Below are 17,345 nucleotides of genomic sequence, written 5' to 3' on the forward strand. Positions count from 1 at the left end.
TTCCAAGTGGCGAATGCCAAGGGGGTGGGAAATTTAAAGGCAAGCCGGGCTTTTTAGTCAGGACTTAAGCAAAATATTTTTAAAACAGGAGCTAACTAGCTAATTAACAATTTGGTTGCATTAATTCAAAATGTTTTGTTTACAACCATTAATTCTTTGCAGACTTTATTTGCACTTATAAAATTGTGTATATCTCTTAAGGAATCTAAAAGGTTTAAATTGTACACTTTAATAAGCAAAAAATAATGTTTTGACTTAATAACAGTAATTAGCATACAGCAAAAACGTTTAAAAAACTTTAAAATATTATTAATGCGAAGTGCCATTTAAGCCACTCAATTTTTGTCTTAAGCAAACTAGACTTAAATGTACTAAAGCGGTTTCTTGAACTTTGTCTGAATCCAAACGCGGTACATCTTTAAGCCCCGACCGCGGTTGACCTGCAACCTGCGGTCCACAATGAGCTGCTCCTCCTTCAGCCCTGCTTTGGTCATCATGTCCCGCAGTTCCTCCTCCGTGAAGAAGTACACCATGGTGCCATCGCCGCGCACGTAGAAGTTGTCCTCCAAACACTTGCCGCTTTTGAAGCGCAACTGTGCCAGGTCGTATCTGCCATAGTCCCGGAAGAGTAGCATGCCACCTGGTCGAAGGTAGCGATAGCAGTTCTCCAGCACCCGCTGCATTTTCTTCGGCTCAATGGCGGACAGCACAAAGATCATTACGATAATGTCCTGGGAGTTCTCCTCAAAGGGCACCTGCCACTGATCCAGCGTGGCATCCATTTCGAACACCTCGCAGCGCTTTTCGTCGAACTGGGGTTGACTCCGCAGGATTTCAATGGCCCGGGCGGAGAAATCGCAACCGGAAACCCTCAGCTGCTGCTCAGAGCTGTACTGTAACAGGGGTAAAATAGTGTTTCCGACTCCACAGCCCAGTTCGAAAATGCGGCGGGGTTGCTGCTCCGCCGCATCGGTGGTCAAAGGAGCTAGTTCTGGGAACTCTGTGAAGAGCCAGTGGCGATCCTTGAAGAAGCGGTTGTCGTGAATGCCGTAGAAGGAGTCCCAGAACTTGGGTGCGTCCGATTGGAATCGGTCCTTCTGCTCCGCCTCCATCTTGCTGGCCGAGTTTTTGGCTACCGCCGCCTGGGCGGCCAGTTCCTGCTCCTCGTCCCATTGCACGTGGTCCCTGGGGATCGAGAATTAGAGGGGTTTCCATGAGCGATGGACTACGGATAGGTACCAGGCATTAAACTCGAACACCTCTCGCACATCGGTGAGCACCCGGCTGCCCGCTCCGGCTGGTTTTTTACGCTGGCGAGTGTGCTCCCAAGTTTTGCTGGCCAATCTCCGGAGGATTTGCATCCCATATTTACCAAGCATTGTGCTTGAAGACGTCGTCCGCGTTCGTGAGCAGGCGAGTTCCGAATTGGGGTCGCTTTTCGTTGTCCGCAGTGGGGGTGTCACTCATATCGGCCAGGAATGAGGACATATAGCACCTGTTGTTCCTACCAAAATTCTATATTTTGTAAACACGCAGTGTGGCCGTGGTAGGCACCATTCAAATAATACCAAGAAATACCAAAACATCTAGTATTTTTGAGTCGCTGGCAAAGTCGGTCGCGCGGGAAATCAGGTTCTCGGAGGTTTTCCTTGTTTTCCGAAAAATATGGCGAATAAATGTGTGTATAGATTGCTTAGGTATGCAGGAGAGGCAAAAGAATGCCTGCGCTTTGAATTTTCAACGGAAAACTCCAGAAAATTGCATACAAAACTGGAAGTGCGTTGATTTACGAAACAGTGCTGCCAGACCGTCGAAAAGTGAATGTTGGTTATTTCTAAAGATGTGCGCGTGTCAAAAAATTGTGTAGATGTGCGCGAAGAAATTTTTAACAGAAGTGTATTGAAAGAAAATATTTATGTCAAGGAAATCAACTGAAATGTAGAAAAGAGTTGCGGTGAGTTGGTGAGTTCTTAAGTTCTTATATCAAACTGTGTTACAAACACCTAACTTACAACATATTACAAATTATTAAGGGGAACAATAGTTAATTATGTATAAACGTCTCACCTATCTACCTTAGTTTTAAATATTCAATAGCAAGAATAATAGTGGTTACAAACACTATTGTTTAGTCACGCGTTTCAGTCTCGTGTCCCATCTCTATACTTTCGGACTCCACTTTTTTTCCCAGTGGCAACGCCGCGTCAGTTGGTATATCAAAACCGCAAACCATCCTTTTTGTTGTATTGTGCGTTGTTTTTTGCGACGGAGGCGAGAAATTTGAACAATTAGCATTCAGTGTGCTGAGACACAAACGCTTATTGCGTACACGTAGAAGGCCCGTCGAAGGAGCGCTCGAAAGAGATCCCGTTCAGCGAATTGTGTTCCAGGGAGCATTGCGTATACGCGGAGGTCTGCAGGAGAACCCACAGAAACAGACCCCATTCAGCGTTCGATCCAGCGAACGAGTCGCGCTTAAATCGAGAAAATGATGAACGAGGCGGCCCTGGCCAACATGATTCCCTACGACACTATCGGATTGTACGAGCAGCCCAAGCCGCGCTTCATCTTCAAGATGCCGCGCGTGGTGCCCGACCAGAAGTCCAAGTTCGAGAGCGACGAGCTCTTTCGGCGGCTCAGTCGAGAGAGCGAGGTGCGCTACACAGGCTACCGGGAGCGCAGCATCGAGGAGCGGCAGGTGCGCTTCATGAACGGCTGTCGCGAGGGACACACGGAGGCCAGCTTCGTGGCCTCGGGCACCAATCTGCAGCTGGTCTTCAACGCCAACCAGAATCCGTACCTGCACGACAAGGAGTGCGATTTTGACAAGGAGCACGGCAAGGTGCACATAAAATCCTACTTCATCATGAACGGGGTCTGCGTCCGCTTCCGCGGCTGGATGGATCTGGAGCGGCTGGACGGCGTGGGGTGTCTGGAGTACGACGAGCGGCGGGCGATGCACGAGGATGCCATCCTGCGGGATCAGATCGATCGCTACAACCAGCGACTTCGCGAGTTCGAGGACACCAAGCGCGCCTACCGCGACAACCGACAGGACGAGATGGAGGCGGTGCGGCGGGGCGTGGCCTCCGGCGGCATTGGCGTCGGCGCCAGCATGTGGCGCCGTTAGTTGGATCTGTGGACGGCGCCAGGGCCGTCACATCCGCAGCTGCAGCTCCAACAGCAGCAGCCGCATCACCAGCAGCTAGAGACTCAATTCGCGAATACTCAATACTTCATGGACAACTGAGAATGCTCCGAGCCCCTTGGCAGGGCCTTCCCTTGCGAGATTTCAATACGATTACGTTAGACACGCTCGAATAATTATGCTCCTAGAATAGTGTTAGATCTAATGCTTACTTTACGTATGCTTTTATGGTATTATACTTACAACTTAGTGTGGAATTAGTGTCGTATCTTTAACTAAAATACATAATTACTAATCGATGCCGCATTATTAATTCTGGGCTTTCCGCTGTGAGGCAGCCGGATTGAGACTATTCACTGGAATTTACGTACAGGCGATGAGTTTTGAATATTGTAGTCATCGGCTTGGAGACACTTTAAATCGTACGAAACCATCAATTTCCATTACATACTATTGCTTAGATAGAAGAAAACCAGGTGCTCGATTTGAATTTATAGCATTATAATATACAGATACTGAACTTGATACATAATAAGCAAGAATCGTGTAAAACTAAACTAAGGGGTCTCGCTTGGCGTGGAGGAAACGTAAATATTGGAAAGCAAACAAGCTTGTCGCCCTAGCGGAATTGCAGATTGGAGATGCGCAGTCCGATGCTATCCTTGCCGATCTGGCTCACCTCGCAAACGGTGCAGAGACTTCCCTTGAACTGCGGGTCGTAGGAGGAGGAGCAGAAGGGACAGGTCACCTCGGGTTTGCCCCTGTACAACGGCTTCCAGCTGATGCCGCAGATTGTGAATGGATTGAACTCCTCGTACTGCAGCTGATGCTCATCCACGGGGTTCACCTCGCAGGCCTGCAGGATCTTCCGCACTTGCTGGGCGACATCTGGGCGAGGAGCCAACTCCAGAAGACGGCGGGCAAAGGAGGCGGCCGTCTTGTAATTCTTCAGTTTGAAGAACATGTTGAGGGCGGTACGCAGGGTAAGGATTTGGTGCACGGGCTGGAGCTTGCAGTGTGTGAAGTAGGCTGCCATCTCGCACAGACGCTTTTGCTCATCCAGCGTTGACTTGGGCATACCCTTGCGTACAGTCTCCATCTTCAGACCAACGATGTACTCCGCGCAGATCCTTAGCAGCTGCTGAGCCTCAGCCGTGTCCAGTTTCGTGTCCACCACCAGCAGTGGAATGCTGATCAAGATGGAATGAAATTTCTCCACTGCCTCGGAGAACTTGCCAGATGTCGTTAGTTGGTATCCAGCCTGTAGACGCGCCACCAAATCGTTAAGCTTGATGCCCACCGCCGGACGCTGCAGCTTGATGTTTGTCTCGGAGAAGTTCCGCAGTGGGTAACCACTTAGCGATTGCAGATTCGGATTGGCCGTGAAGCTGGTGCGAGAGCAGGCGTAGTTGTGCAGGAAGAGTGTCTTAAATGGCTTGAAGTTAACCACTCCCAGCTGGTCGTGAAGCAAACGGAAGGCAGTCTCGAAGGATCCGGCCTTGACATGGTCCAGCACCAGAGGCGAGTTGTTTGCCCATTGTTGGGCAGGAGACAAGCCCTTGTTGGGCGCCGCATAGTAGTTGCTGTCAAGGGCGGAAGCCTTTATCTTGGAGGCCAGCTCCTCAGGCACCACAAGATCGTCATCGCCCACATCCCAGCCGGCTCCATCCTCTCCTCCTGCTCCACCTTCTCCATCGTTACTCAGTGCATCGTGCATCTCCTCATCGCCGTCCTCATCTAGACCCAGATCAGCATCCGCTCCCCAGCCATCACCGCCGCCATTGTGCTCGTCCAGCACTGCAGCATCGGCGTTGATGTTCAGCGCCTGGCGGGCAGTGGCACTGGATCCAGCCCTGGTGACCATCGCGCCTTCGAAGAAGCCCTTGGAAACGGACAACAGTGGCCAGTTGGTCTCCAACTGCTGGATGGGCACTGGTGGCTGCAACAACTGAGCGTTGGGATTCACCTCGGGAAGTGTGTTACCCTGCGAAGTGATCGTCTCGCTCAGGGATTCTGTAAGGTCGTCAAATCCATGGGTAGCGGCTGTGAGATAGGCCAACGAAAGTTGTCCGCAGTTCTTGAGGATGTTCACCCGCTCCTTGACGTCACCGAGGAGCAGAGCACCCTGGTACTGGGCGGATACATCCTTGCGGATCTCAGCGATCTTGTTCATCTTCTTGAGCTTCTCCAGGTTGCCGGTTATGAGATAGAGGAAGCTAAGCTTGTCAAAGTTCTTGGTCCGCTGGTAGCACATCTCAACCACCTGGTGGTTGCCTTGAAGCAAGGCGCTCTGGCCCAGACGATCCCAGCAGTCCTTGTCATCCAGAGCCTTAGCTGCCTCCAGGGCAATTTCGATGTTGCCGCACTCCAGAGCCAGTCCAAATCGCGTTTTCTCGTCCTTTACAAAGTGCAGAGCCACCTCTGGGTATCCCTTCTGCTGCAGGTAGGCAATGATGCTCTGGCCCACCAGGCGGGCATTCCTCACCATGTGCAACACCTCGTCGTACTTGCGCTGGATCAGGGCCAGCTTAAACTTGTACTCCGTGGGATCGATATGGAGCACGCGAGTGCGGCACTCGCGATCCAAGCAGAACACCTGGTTGCCCTTGACGCGAGTCAAGTAAATGGGCAGATCCAATGTACGGATAATGCCGTGGTCTCCGTTGGTGATAGCGTACTTGATGTGGTTGCTGGTGGTGTAGATAAACACGCCCGACTCGTCCCAGGCGCCAGACTTCACCCTACAGTTCTCCTGCACAGTGCACAAGTACTGTAACCTGCGGTCGCATATTGTCACCGAGTGCTTGCAGAGCAATGCCACCAAGGACATGTCCGGTGACCACACCACGTAGCGGCACTTGGCCAGCTTGATGCTTCCAACGGAGACAAGGCGTTGGACCTCGTACAGAGTGACGAACTCGGGATCCCGGATGAGCAGCATGCCCGTGCCGGCATAGAAGATCTCCTCGCAGAAAGTGGGCAGCTTCTTGGTCACTTCGTTCTTAAAGTTCTTGATCACCAACTGCTGGTTGCGATCCAGCACTGCAAACCGATTGCGGGCCACCCAGATGGCGGTGATTCCAGAGCTGCGCTTGCTGTCCGACTCGCTCTGGCTCTCAGTATCCTTGGGAATCTGGCACAGGTCGTAGGTGCTGTTCTCCAGGTTGTTGGTGCGTGTGCAAATTAGCACGGCATTCAATGCAGGATTATACGACATGCTGTAAACCGGTGACTTGCCCGGTCGCAGCTGCATCACCACCGTGTCCTTGGTGGTGGTAAAGTCCAGCTTGCGCAGGAAACGCTCCTTTACGTAGTACAGAATGTTGCCGTGCACGGCGTAGGCGGGTCGCTCTCGCTCCAATTTGAAGACCACCATACCTGTAAAAAGGACAGCGAATATAATAATGGCCTCAAAAAATATAGTGATTAACTCACCTCCATCGTGGCCAGCTGCAAACAGATTCAAGGTTGGATGCGCCGTGAGAATCCAGAAGCGCTCGTTGTCCCGCCGGAATGTGAAAAGGCACTGCCGCTTGGTCATGTCCCAGACGCGAATGCTGCGATCCTCACCGTTCGAGAGGATCAGGTCCTGACGTGGATGGAACAGCACGCTGGACACGTTGTTGTAGTGGCCGCGGCAGGTGTCCACCTCCCAGGCCTTGTACTCGTTCATTCGCCACAGCTTCACCAGGCGATCATCGGCACCGGACACAATCAGTGGTAGAGTGGGATGGAAGCTGGCCCAGTTGACGCCACGGTCGTGGCCTTCGAGCACATGCTTGACCACGGCATCCGCTTGGCCAAACAGATCGGTGGCACCCGGATGACCCTTCAGGTGATCATCGAGGCCGCCGGGTCCGGGAGCCACGTTCTTCTTGCGCAGACCAGAGATGTCCCACACGCGAACCGTCTGATCCAGCGATGCAGAGACGATCTGGTCCTCCGTGGGATGGAACTGGGCGCACATCACATAGTGATTGTGGCCCGTCAGCACGCAGATGCAGTTGCGCGACTGCCAGTTCCAGATGCGGATGGTCTGATCGTCGGAGGCGCTCAGAATCCAAGGGTATTCGTGGTGGAAGGCCACCGTGCGCACGTAGTCCAAATGGGCCAGCAGGGTGAAGATGCAGCGGCGCTGCTTATAGTTCCAAACCTTGATCTTGTAATCATCTCCGCCGGAGACGAAGAGGGGCATCTGCTGGTGGAAGGCCACGCCTCTCACCGGTCCGTCGTGCTCGTCGAACTTTTCGAGGAGCGTGTGCATCCGGTAGTCCCACAGCTGGATGACGCCGCTGTGCAAGCTGACCAGGATCCAGGGGCGTTTCGGGTGGAAGGAGAGGCCCTTCACCCGCGCCGACTTGGACTCGAAGTTGGTCAGCATGTTGGCACTTTTTCCGATTTGCCTGTGTATGTGTCTCAAAATGGGTTCTTCTGGCTGTCGGCTTTTTTTTCAAGCGCCCTTTTTCGGTTGGTGCGGGCACTTGCCTGTATTAATATAAGAAATAGTAGATGTGTTGTGTTATTATCCGCTATTAGGAATAATTGGAAAACACGTAATCTATTGCCAACAATTAAGTTTATGAAAAACACCAACCAATCGTTGAAATTGTGACACGTCAATTATCTTCTTCTTCTCAGCGCAGACAGGGTTGTCAACTGCTGGCAGGGATGCACTTGTTACCAAAGTATTTGTACGCCATTTGTAAACAAAAGGTGTTTTTCAAAAATGCAGCCTTAAATTGAATGTCCATAATTTAATTCCCTCAAAATATATGTTTTATATTGTTTAAAATATAGTTAAGTTAATTGATTTGGTTTCGTTATTGTTCTGGTAATTCTATTGTTGGTAACTTTTAGTGGCCACTGTAAAGGGCCGCATATGAATGACACTGTTTTACAACACTGGGAAAAAGTGCAATCAAAAATTACACTTCGCTTTGTTTACTTTCCGACCTACCATGAAAAAGTTATAAATAATATAAAAACATGACGTTGGCACACCGGGCACTCTTCACCTGGTTCATTGTCCTGGTATTCCTGATTCTGCTGTGCCTGCGCCTGGACCCCCGCACCACCTGGAATTGGTTCGTCACCTTCACGCCGCTCTGGTTCTTCGATGTGATTATCATCATCTACGTGATCATAAAGTTCATCCGCAAGTGGCGCAACCTAACCTGCTTGACGGACCTCTTGTTCCTCTACAAATGGAACATCGCCGGCGTTCTGCTTACCATCTCATCGCAGGTCATGATCTGCCTAACGCTGGAGTACCCGCAACAGATTCCCATTTACGTGACCATTGCCCCGGTGGTCCTCCTGCTGAGCACCGCCATCTTCTATGTGGGCAGCAGGTTGGGTAAACGCGAGGGCTGGATTCAGTAGGATTAAGCATGTATTTTAGGATAAGGTGTACATAAAGTGGAAACTCAAAAGCCGTATTTGCTTTGGGTGGCTCGACGGGTCTGCCTGTTGGCCGACCACATGGCCTGCAACTCGGCTTCGTTGGCCTTGGCCTTGTGCGCCAGGTAGGTGATCTGGTGCTTGCGCCTCGTTCCTGCCACTGGCTCCTCGTCCGTCAGCACTCCAGTGGGTTGGAAGGTGGTGGACGAGGCAAGCGCCGTTCGCATCCATTCCTCGCGATCGGGCATTACCTGTGAGCCCACAATGTCGATCACCTGCATTTCCTTGGCCTCCTTTCGCCGCCGCTTGGCATTCTTGCCCACCAGTGCGTCCATGGCCTCTGAGTTTAGCTGCTGCTCGTGGTAGCGCTTCTGTGCCAACTGCGTCTGCTCCTCCTCAAGTCGGGCGGCCTCTGCTTCGGCGGCTCCCTTCTCGGCAATCTCCTCCAGGTATTTGCTACTGGCCTCGACCATTTTAGCTGCTCGCTTGGCCACCAGTGCGCTAATCTCGTTGCTGCTCACCTCGGGCAGTTTTTGTTCGGAGTTTAGGGAGAAAAAGTCTCCAGTGCCCTCATCATCATCCTCACTATCGCTGGCATTCACCAGTGTGGTGGGTTTGACTTTTGAGGGCTTGGAAGCATCTTTTCCTTCAGGATTCTTCTTTTGACCGGCCCTGGGGCCATCTACACCTTCGGTATTGTGCGCTGCCCGACGCTGCTTTACTGTATCGGGCACAAAAGCTGGAGCAGATCGAGGCTGCACAGGCTGATTACTTGTTGTATTAGCAGCTGTTGTGGTACTCGCTGTGGATGTGGCGGCCACGGATGAAGAGTTCTTGGAGAAATTCCTCTCTGACTTTGCCTGCGGCAGCATACTTAGCAGTCCCGACCCCTTGGGAACATTGGGTTTGTCTACTTTGTTCTTGGCCTTGTCAGCCTTCTCCCGATCTACATCGGAGAATTCCCGCAGCGAGGGAATGCTGATCTTGACGCGCCCTTTTACTGGCGGCGGTGGAGGTTTCTCTATTTCAACTGGCAATGCTTTTTTGTGGAGGAACTCGTCGTCCTTCTCCTCTATGATGGCTTTTCCTGGCGCTGCCGTTCGTGGCATTGGCAAGTTGGCAAAGGCGGGGGTCACCAGCTGGTCCACATCCGCATCTTCTGGGTTTGCAGCGGGAGTAGAGACTTTTGGCTTGGGTAAGGCCAGTAGAAGTCTTCCCGTGGAAGGCTTCAGTTCCAGCAGGGACACTTCTTGGGGAACGTAATCGTCGTCTTCATCGCTAATGTGACCACCACTTGGTTCAGGTTCTATAGGTGCCTCACTGGTGGGATTTGTTGTGCTCGGCTTGGCTGCTGGTTTCACCAGTTCCACTTGTGGCCCCGGGTTTTCCTCCTCCTCGTTCTCTGAATCTTCGTCAGAACTGGCGGCATAAGCAACAAGCGACATTTTTAACAAATTGTTAAAATTAAACAATACAATACACAAACTACAGCTGTTTAGTGGGTCTAGAGTTGTCACCTGTTTTAGGACTTTTACTGTTGTCACCTCTTTTAAATAACATGCTGAATTATCCAACACTGCACATAATACCGTTACAACGTGTTTCGGTTTTTAAATTTCGATTTAAAGATACCGCGATCTTTTAAATAACTTTTTAAATAATTTTTGATGTGTTGCAAAAATATTATTTCTCACCAATACTTTGTAAAATATAAAAAGTTGGTAAAGTTTTTTTGCATGGAGTTGAAGACGTTTTAGACAAAATATTTTCCTAATGCAAAATTAATCTGTTTTGCGAAAAACCGGGTGTTGCCTACCTGCAAAGGAATAAATACGAACGCCCTAAAATAAAACCGTAAAAAGGGTACATAGCTCCAGATGTTTAAATAAGCTGTGCCCATTAACTAACATAAGAGGTCATAAAACATTACCTCAGGTAATCCTCTTTAAATCAAGTACCTACCTGTACCACATCTCTTATTTGATATAAATTAGACTTAACATCCCATAGGAGATCAGTCAACATTTTCACTTCAGAGAATACAGATATAGCAAATACCATGCACCATCACCAGAATCTCGGAGACGCAGCCGCCTTGAATGGGATGATTCCGCCGTACGAAGCCATGGCCATGTACGAGCAGCCCAAACCTCGATTCATCTTCAAAATGCCCCGAGTGGTTCCCGACCAGAGATCAAAGTTCGAGAGCGACGAGCTCTTCCGCCGGCTTAGTCGGGAAAGCGAGGTGCGCTACACGGGCTACAGGGAACGGGCGGCGGAGGAGCGCCGGATGAGGTTCATCAACGACTGCCGCAAGGGCTATGCGGAGATCTCGATGGTGGCCTCCGGCACTAACCTGCAGCTCTACTTCAACGCCAACCACAATCCCTATGCCCAGGAGCAGGAGTGCGACTTCGAGCGAGAGCGGGGAAAAGTGCATCTGCGTTCCAACTTCATCATGAACGGGGTGTGTGTCCGATTCCGTGGCTGGGTGGATCTGGATAGATTGGATGGCGTGGCCAGTCTGGAGTTCGACGAACAACGAGCCCAGCAGGAGGATGCCCAACTGCAGGAGCAGATCCAGAGCTACAACCAACGTATGGCTGAGTCCAAGAGGATTTACCACACGCCCCAGACTCCACCAGAGGAACACCATCGCAGAGGTGGACCTGGTTTGCCCGGAGGACCAATGGGCTGGTAGTGGAAGACACTTATGTATAGGTTAGTTATCTTAAGTATGATCTAAGTAACTTGATAATAAATTAGTAAAACCAATGTTTTGTGTTATTATTATGAATTTGTAAGCCAGGTTGAGGTCATCTTCTGAAAACCTTTGTTTAGAGAAAGCTCAGCAAAATCCCATATGCCCTAATATATGTATAATCAAGGATGTCATTTAAAAGTGGGTATTGACATTTAATTTAGCTGATAATAGAGAACTAGACCGCAAACCCTTGGTAATTCAGTTTCAATAGGTCTAGTTATGTGCCCTGAATTAACAAAAACCCTTCAATTTACAAGGAACTTCCGATTTTGGTAGGCCCATGCATTTGGCGAATGCATGTTCACCTAATGATTGTTTATCTGGGGCTCCTTAAGGGTTGCTGGCCGGGGTCTTTGGCCTTAATTGCGCCAGTTTCGGAACAACCACCACCCGACTCGTCGACACCCGATGAGGAGTGGGTCCAGCTGCCGTTCCTTGGTGCTCTTCACTCTCCACTCTCCACTCTCCGGGGTGGGCCGGCTGTCCTCTCTGAACTCGTAACTCTCGATTCTCGGCCAGAGCACCGGGCATGTGAGCATATATTGATTTTCCGCCATTCCGTTTGGGATGCTGCCGAAATAAACTTTGCAACTGGTCTGAATCTGAATCGGAATCAGTCTCTTTTCGAACGCGAAACCGAAAGCGGAAAGGAAAGGTGCCGGGTGAAAATGAAATAAATAGAAGGGAACCAAAACGCCGCGGACTAAGAATTCATAAAATTATACATACCGCACCGCAGCGATTTTGAAAACATTCGGATTGTGTGCTTCAATTTGCTGGTGGTCCGTCCGAATCGGCACGAAAAGCTGCGAGATTTGGTCTAAAATTAGCGACCGGTGTGTTTTGGTAGGGTGTATTGTATTGGTGGTTAGGGGCTCCCAGTGAACTCCGGCCCCTCCGAACCCCAGCCCCAGCGGCCCACTTGGGATATATAGCCCCGAAAGTGTTTACCCATAAATCGGCCGAGATGCCCCCTGCATCCAATACGATCGTGCTGAAGAGCCTCTCGGTTCTGCTGGGCCTGTTCTTCATCTTCGTGGGCACCCTCAAGCTGACGCCGCACATCAGCAAGGATCTGTACAAGGACCTGGTATGTGTCTCTGGAAAATCGATACAGCCGGAGTTTTGCCGGTCACAAGGCGTGCAGCCTATCGATTTTTCTCACTTCTATCCCATTTAACTTGCAGTTTTAAATTCATGTTTTCCCTAAATGGAACGCTCTTATGTAAATGGTTGTAGAAAGCATTTTAGGAAAAGTCCCATAATAGATCTAGAACTGCTTTCGGAAATATGACTGACTAATGGGCATTGAACTCGACCCCATCAATGCCAATCGCTGACACTCAAACGTCGCGAGACGCTATGATCTTCAAAGATATTTCAGGAAAAATAGATGCTTTATAAGCGAAATAGTAAAAAAAAAGATCACGTGAAAGTATTCCACAAATTTTGAATTTTTATGATTCGGGAAACTCTTAATTTTTAGATAAGTATGAAATATACTTTTTAATTTTTCAAATAGATTGTGATTCATTTAAAGACCCACACAAATTTACCACATTTTCAAAAACAAACCTATATTTACAATTCTAAAGAATTGGGAAACCTTGAAAATTTGGCCAGCTAATTATTAATCACCTTGTTTGTAAATTGTTTTGAAAACCTCCAAACAAATAGGAAACATGCGTGTGGAACTTGAAAAAGCTAAAGATTTGTAGAACAGCTGTTTGTGGGAATTTGTTGTTTACTTTTTGTAAAAACAACGCCCAAAGATTTCGTTTTCATTGCTATAAAAATATTTCGCATAGCAATGTAAACAATTTCTCAAAGGAAAACCACCATGACGTATGCTTTTCAATCAATTCAGGGTGTACAAATGTATTTTATATATAAGGCGATTCGACAGAATACTCAATAAAGTGTATAATTGAAAATATTAAAATAATATAGTATCAATATTATGTATATATAAATCATTATACATATATGTGCACAATCGATTCAGTGTATGTTTTCAAATTGCCATTGCATTCGTTACGCGCCATTTTACTTTCAAAAATCACATGTTTTCAATCTTTTTTTTTAATTTCGAAATATTCGTTTTGTTTGCTGTGCTCCCAGTGGTGTAATTGTAATTGTAATCTTAATTACCTTCGCATTACCACAAACACTTGGGGCCAACGATGCCAACAAAAACAGAGAGATCCACAAGCAAATGTGACAACAAGAAAGCTTGCTTCCATTTAAAAATAAACGGGCTGCACTGCCTTCCGCTGGGCGGAGCAAATTCCTTTGGGTAGTGTTTCTGGGCAAGATTAATTATATCCCCGTGCCGCAGCGAAGTCATATTCAATTTCCTTTCCTCTCGATTGCAGCGCACAGAGTACGTCAAGTATGCCAAAGTATTTCCGCTCACCGCCCTCTTCGGAGTGAAGATCCCCTCGAAGTGGTACCGGCGCACCGTTGGCATCCTGGAGATCGTCTGCGGCCTGGCCATGGCTCTGATTCCCTATCGTAAGTAAAAGAAGCATTAATATGATATATTCAAGTAATAAACTCCATATTTACCCCTAGATAAGGTCAAGAATGCGGCCAATGTCACGCTGCTGGTGCTGATGCTGCTGGGCATCTACCAGCACTGGATGGTAAGTGATCCCTTCGAGCGCTCCGGACCGGCGCTGGTGTTCACCTTCATGCTGGGCGGTCGCCTGGTGGTCTGGTACCAGACCGCCCGCCTTCAGGACGAGGCCTCCGCGGCCACCCAGCCTCCGGCGAATGGGGTCAAGCAGGATTAGGCCCGCCTAATCATCACGCATACTCATAGTCATTCACTGATCCAGCTTTGTTTTAGCACCTTAGATTGGCGCGCCCTGTCTTCGGGTCACAAATTCATTCACCCATCATTCTAGCAAATCGAAATTCATGTTTTCACTTTGGTGCCAAATAATTATCGTATACAAAACAAAAAAAAACAAAACTATTTAATGTAATGGCGAGAGATATTAACTAAAACTGTAGAGCCGCGGCATAAAGACACGACCAGAACAAACCAAATTATAATCAAATCCTCTTCGTAACGGGCACTTAGTCGAAACCATCTAAATTACGACTTTTAGAAACAATTTTAATAAATTTGAACAACTCATACATATTTAAAGTTAATTATCCAACGTCAGTCAATCTGAATGTTCCTTTACTTTCGTTTAGCAGCGCGTGTTAAGCGGAGATTATTGGGTATACTGGTGCTCTAAGCTGTAACTGTGCCTAGGATGTGATGCTTAAATACATATCGTGTGGGCTCCCTACTCGGATCCAGTGCTCAGCAACTTTAGGGCCTTCTGCAGGTTCTCGATGGCCGTGTTTACGTCGTCATAGTTGAGGGCACTTCCGGCGTACTTGCAATACTTCTGGGCGGCAATCATTTGGTCGGGAGTGATGTGCACTCCCGCCACGGGCACAATGGGCTGGTAGATGGTGGCCGCCGTGGCCGGATGGGGCTGAGCCGTGGGCACGTAGGGCACAAAGCCACCTGGCTTCTCCTCGTCCACCGGTGGACTGGGCAATTTGTTCGGATTGTTAAGCACCTCCTCGGCGGTGGGAGGGACCACGCTGGATGAGGGAGCTGGCGGTTGAGGTTCTGCCTCTGGCTCCGGTTGGTAGGGGGCAGGAGCTGGAGCTGGAGCAGCTCCTCCCGCTGCCTCCTCGGGCGATGTGTCTGCCGAGGCGTTCGCATTCTCTCCCTCGAGCTCCGCCTCATCATCGTCATCTGGCAAGGGACCGGGAATCGGTGTCTCTCCGTTCTTCAGGCAATTGTGAATGTAGGCGGCCTTCCATTTGGCGTACTTCCTGTTGTGCAGCGCCTCCTCGCTCAGCTCCCCGAAGGTTTGGAGTATGTCGTACAGCACTCCGCTGGAGTAGAAGGCCTTGACCACGTTTCTGGGGAGGAATCACAAGCGTATGAGTTGCAAAAATCGATTGGGAGGCTTGTAAAGGTGACCCACTTGCCAAAGTTCTCCTCGCGATCCTGCTTATCGGCGTACAGGAAGAGTTTCAGGGCGTAGTTCTCGATGTGAGCCTGGGCAGCCACCTCGTTGGTGAGGGCCTCGTTGTCCGCATACTGCTTCTTCATCTGTTCCAGCCAGTCCATGATACCTGGTTCCAAGGGGGAAACCAAAACAAAACACGGATGAGTCATACAAAGGGAATATGCGTATTGGATTTTCACTTACCCAGCAGCAATTTGGTTTCCTCGCCCGTTTGGGTGGAGGCCTTGAGCCCAATCTGGAGGGCACTAGATCCGGGATTACACAAAGAACAATAAGAATGCCGAGGAGCAGGAAAAAACCGATCTATGGGTACTTACTATAATCTCGCCCAGTAGGCTATGACCACATCTCGAGTGTCGTGCTCCTGGGCCAACTTCAGGAAGTGCTGGATGGACTTTAGCGAGGGAGGACAAGGTGGAAACTCCATCGTGGCCGGAAAACTCTTCTAATTTTCAGGACTTGATTGCTTTATATGGGTCTGGATCTGGAAAACACTATGCCGAATTTAATGGAACCCTCGCAGAGTGACCAGCTTACACACTTTTCTTATCGATAGATCCGCCTATCGATAGTGGCTGGAACTAGTTAATCAGAGCTAAAGTTAGTACCTATCTACAGGTGTTGGGGGACTCATTTGTTTAGCGGCGGCCAAGACGATTGGAGTTCTTAGGTAAACACTGGGAACCGGTTTCGCGGATCGTTATCAATCCTCGGCTATTTGCACTTTGCACTTTGACCTGCATCCCAATCCTACGCACTTGACTCCCTAGGTACAACATGGTTCTCTCGAAGCCCCTGTACTCGCTCTTCGGCACTTATCTGGAGCAGCTCTTCAACCACCCGGTCCGCACCACGTCCATCACAGCGTAAGTACATTGAACCGCTTATCAAGCGATCCACTTAACCCATTGACTGCTCCTCCTTGCAGATGCGTCCTGGCCACCTCGGCGAACGTGACCTCCCAGAGATTGGCGGGGGCCAAGACCCTCAACCAGCATAGTGTCTTCGCCTACGGACTCTTTGGCCTGATCTTCGGAGGCAGTGTTCCGCACTACTTCTACACGACGGTGGAGCGACTCTTCGACCACGACGTGCGCTTCAGGAGGTTCTTCCTGTTCCTGTCCGAGCGACTGGTCTACGCTCCCATCTACCAGGCCCTTTCACTGTTCTTCCTGTCCCTGTTCGAGGTGGGAATTACGGCTGCATAATCTCCCAGAGTCATGTTACCTTTATAACCCCTAATCTCTTCCAGGGCAACTCCCCCGACACAGCGATCAAGAATGTGGAGAAGCTCTACTGGCCCCTGCTAAGGGCCAACTGGCAGTACCTCTCCCTGTTCGTGTACCTTAACTTCGCCTACGTGCCCCCGATGTTCCGGTCCATCAGCATGGCCATCATCTCCTTCATCTGGGTGGTGTACATCGCCCAGAGGCGTCGCCGCTTCCAGGAGAAGCTGGCCGCCGAGAAGGCCGCCAAATAGGCACTCCCGCCCGGACGCGACGACTTTAAACCTTGTGCTGTCTTGGCTTAATATTCCAATTATTGTTTAGATTACGGCTGTACTGCCTTAAGTTCTTTATCTGGCCTGCGTTCCGGCGGATTGCAAAAAGTCCGCGAGTGTGTAAGATAAGCCAAAACTAACTGGAGGGTCGCCTTATCAACCGACTGTTATTAAACCTTAAATTTTGTAAACTTTTCGTACTAAAAATAAACTTATAATTACTGTAGACGCCGGTCATTTAAAATGCTAAGTGCATCTTCCTGAGTTTACCATTTCTTGATACCAGGCAAACAGAAAGCTTAGAAAGCGGGGATCAGCTGATACTTCCAGGAAAAATATCATTTTAACGGTTGTTTTTTCAAGATGGCCACCTTAGCCGTTAGTTAAAAGGGAATATCAAACTAGAGATGGGGAAAAGTCGTGTAGTTTGGTTCGTGTCACGACTTTGTACTGAAAGGCACGAAAATTCCCTATACTCGTGCCAAA

At 49.4% G+C, this 17,345-nt stretch overlaps 9 protein-coding genes across 10 annotated transcripts; 5 read left to right on the forward strand and 4 right to left on the reverse strand.

Annotated features, from left to right (window-relative positions):
* Nucleotides 1-133: 133 nt before the first annotated feature.
* On the reverse strand, nucleotides 134-1,543 carry Mettl2 (methyltransferase-like protein). Of its 2 annotated transcripts, none has more exons than XM_017078417.4 (2): nucleotides 1,373-1,543; nucleotides 134-1,185 (listed from the first exon to the last, which is right to left on the reverse strand). In XM_017078417.4, the coding sequence occupies exons 1-2, from the start codon at nucleotides 1,486-1,488 to the stop codon at nucleotides 372-374; spliced, it is 930 nt and encodes a 309-aa protein (XP_016933906.2). In that variant the 5' UTR covers nucleotides 1,489-1,543; the 3' UTR covers nucleotides 134-371. The 2 variants fall into 2 exon arrangements, with proteins under 2 accessions (XP_016933906.2, XP_016933905.2); XM_017078416.4 differs by having other exon boundaries at nucleotides 1,240-1,529.
* Nucleotides 1,544-2,183: 640 nt separating this feature from the next.
* On the forward strand, nucleotides 2,184-3,447 carry Bgb (Big brother). Its single transcript, XM_017078424.4, has one exon. It carries the CDS (start codon nucleotides 2,489-2,491, stop codon nucleotides 3,128-3,130), a length of 642 nt encoding a protein of 213 aa, XP_016933913.1. The 5' UTR covers nucleotides 2,184-2,488; the 3' UTR covers nucleotides 3,131-3,447.
* A 185-nt stretch (nucleotides 3,448-3,632) lies between these two features.
* alphaCOP (coatomer subunit alpha) lies at nucleotides 3,633-7,890 on the reverse strand. The gene is made up of 3 exons (XM_017078415.4): nucleotides 7,743-7,890; nucleotides 6,584-7,633; nucleotides 3,633-6,526 (listed from the first exon to the last, which is right to left on the reverse strand). The coding sequence occupies exons 2-3, from the start codon at nucleotides 7,527-7,529 to the stop codon at nucleotides 3,768-3,770; spliced, it is 3,705 nt and encodes a 1,234-aa protein (XP_016933904.2). The 5' UTR covers nucleotides 7,530-7,633; nucleotides 7,743-7,890; the 3' UTR covers nucleotides 3,633-3,767.
* A 148-nt stretch (nucleotides 7,891-8,038) lies between these two features.
* Nucleotides 8,039-8,580, forward strand: LOC108012411 (transmembrane protein 60). Its single transcript, XM_017077772.3, has one exon. The coding sequence runs from the start codon at nucleotides 8,135-8,137 to the stop codon at nucleotides 8,528-8,530; it is 396 nt and encodes a 131-aa protein (XP_016933261.1). The 5' UTR covers nucleotides 8,039-8,134; the 3' UTR covers nucleotides 8,531-8,580.
* Nucleotides 8,523-10,069, reverse strand: LOC108012410 (proline-rich protein PRCC). The gene has a single exon (XM_017077771.4). It carries the CDS (start codon nucleotides 9,991-9,993, stop codon nucleotides 8,575-8,577), a length of 1,419 nt encoding a protein of 472 aa, XP_016933260.2. The 5' UTR covers nucleotides 9,994-10,069; the 3' UTR covers nucleotides 8,523-8,574.
* A 7-nt stretch (nucleotides 10,070-10,076) lies between these two features.
* Nucleotides 10,077-11,315, forward strand: Bro (Brother). The gene has a single exon (XM_017078214.4). The coding sequence runs from the start codon at nucleotides 10,608-10,610 to the stop codon at nucleotides 11,247-11,249; it is 642 nt and encodes a 213-aa protein (XP_016933703.2). The 5' UTR covers nucleotides 10,077-10,607; the 3' UTR covers nucleotides 11,250-11,315.
* A 602-nt stretch (nucleotides 11,316-11,917) lies between these two features.
* LOC108013357 (novel acetylcholine receptor chaperone) lies at nucleotides 11,918-14,474 on the forward strand. Its single transcript, XM_017079175.4, has 3 exons — nucleotides 11,918-12,402; nucleotides 13,688-13,826; nucleotides 13,887-14,474. The coding sequence occupies exons 1-3, from the start codon at nucleotides 12,280-12,282 to the stop codon at nucleotides 14,105-14,107; spliced, it is 483 nt and encodes a 160-aa protein (XP_016934664.1). The 5' UTR covers nucleotides 11,918-12,279; the 3' UTR covers nucleotides 14,108-14,474.
* On the reverse strand, nucleotides 14,416-15,846 carry Vta1 (vesicle trafficking 1). The gene is made up of 4 exons (XM_017079172.4): nucleotides 15,676-15,846; nucleotides 15,542-15,603; nucleotides 15,314-15,464; nucleotides 14,416-15,248 (listed from the first exon to the last, which is right to left on the reverse strand). The coding sequence occupies exons 1-4, from the start codon at nucleotides 15,783-15,785 to the stop codon at nucleotides 14,615-14,617; spliced, it is 957 nt and encodes a 318-aa protein (XP_016934661.1). The 5' UTR covers nucleotides 15,786-15,846; the 3' UTR covers nucleotides 14,416-14,614.
* A 141-nt stretch (nucleotides 15,847-15,987) lies between these two features.
* On the forward strand, nucleotides 15,988-17,085 carry LOC108013355 (uncharacterized). Its single transcript, XM_017079174.4, has 4 exons — nucleotides 15,988-16,028; nucleotides 16,129-16,224; nucleotides 16,287-16,545; nucleotides 16,611-17,085. The coding sequence occupies exons 2-4, from the start codon at nucleotides 16,136-16,138 to the stop codon at nucleotides 16,836-16,838; spliced, it is 576 nt and encodes a 191-aa protein (XP_016934663.2). The 5' UTR covers nucleotides 15,988-16,028; nucleotides 16,129-16,135; the 3' UTR covers nucleotides 16,839-17,085.
* Nucleotides 17,086-17,345: the final 260 nt, after the last annotated feature.

This window comes from Drosophila suzukii, chromosome 3 (assembly GCF_043229965.1).
Source record: "Drosophila suzukii chromosome 3, CBGP_Dsuzu_IsoJpt1.0, whole genome shotgun sequence".
In the NCBI taxonomy this organism is placed as follows: domain Eukaryota; kingdom Metazoa; phylum Arthropoda; class Insecta; order Diptera; family Drosophilidae; genus Drosophila; species Drosophila suzukii.

What these genes read in the sequence shown, in the direction of transcription:
- Mettl2 (XM_017078416.4), bottom strand. Translation starts at nt 1,379, where the DNA reads ATGCTTGGTAAATATGGGATGCAAATCCTCCGGAGATTGGCCAGCAAA. An exon ending in GTGTTCGAGTTTAATGCCTG is followed by an intron (nt 1,186 to 1,239) that starts GTACCTATCCGT and finishes CTCGATCCCCAG; the next exon opens with GGACCACGTGCAATGGGACG.
- Bgb (XM_017078424.4), top strand. Translation starts at nt 2,489, where the DNA reads ATGATGAACGAGGCGGCCCTGGCCAACATGATTCCCTACGACACTATC.
- alphaCOP (XM_017078415.4), bottom strand. Translation starts at nt 7,529, where the DNA reads ATGCTGACCAACTTCGAGTCCAAGTCGGCGCGGGTGAAGGGCCTCTCC. An exon ending in TGCAGCTGGCCACGATGGAG is followed by an intron (nt 6,527 to 6,583) that starts GTGAGTTAATCA and finishes TCCTTTTTACAG; the next exon opens with GTATGGTGGTCTTCAAATTG.
- LOC108012411 (XM_017077772.3), top strand. Translation starts at nt 8,135, where the DNA reads ATGACGTTGGCACACCGGGCACTCTTCACCTGGTTCATTGTCCTGGTA.
- LOC108012410 (XM_017077771.4), bottom strand. Translation starts at nt 9,993, where the DNA reads ATGTCGCTTGTTGCTTATGCCGCCAGTTCTGACGAAGATTCAGAGAAC.
- Bro (XM_017078214.4), top strand. Translation starts at nt 10,608, where the DNA reads ATGCACCATCACCAGAATCTCGGAGACGCAGCCGCCTTGAATGGGATG.
- LOC108013357 (XM_017079175.4), top strand. Translation starts at nt 12,280, where the DNA reads ATGCCCCCTGCATCCAATACGATCGTGCTGAAGAGCCTCTCGGTTCTG. An exon ending in AGGATCTGTACAAGGACCTG is followed by an intron (nt 12,403 to 13,687) that starts GTATGTGTCTCT and finishes TCTCGATTGCAG; the next exon opens with CGCACAGAGTACGTCAAGTA. An exon ending in CATGGCTCTGATTCCCTATC is followed by an intron (nt 13,827 to 13,886) that starts GTAAGTAAAAGA and finishes ATTTACCCCTAG; the next exon opens with ATAAGGTCAAGAATGCGGCC.
- Vta1 (XM_017079172.4), bottom strand. Translation starts at nt 15,785, where the DNA reads ATGGAGTTTCCACCTTGTCCTCCCTCGCTAAAGTCCATCCAGCACTTC. An exon ending in GCCTACTGGGCGAGATTATA is followed by an intron (nt 15,604 to 15,675) that starts GTAAGTACCCAT and finishes TCCCGGATCTAG; the next exon opens with TGCCCTCCAGATTGGGCTCA. An exon ending in CGCGAGGAGAACTTTGGCAA is followed by an intron (nt 15,249 to 15,313) that starts GTGGGTCACCTT and finishes ATTCCTCCCCAG; the next exon opens with AAACGTGGTCAAGGCCTTCT.
- LOC108013355 (XM_017079174.4), top strand. Translation starts at nt 16,136, where the DNA reads ATGGTTCTCTCGAAGCCCCTGTACTCGCTCTTCGGCACTTATCTGGAG. An exon ending in CGCACCACGTCCATCACAGC is followed by an intron (nt 16,225 to 16,286) that starts GTAAGTACATTG and finishes TCCTCCTTGCAG; the next exon opens with ATGCGTCCTGGCCACCTCGG. An exon ending in TCTTCCTGTCCCTGTTCGAG is followed by an intron (nt 16,546 to 16,610) that starts GTGGGAATTACG and finishes AATCTCTTCCAG; the next exon opens with GGCAACTCCCCCGACACAGC.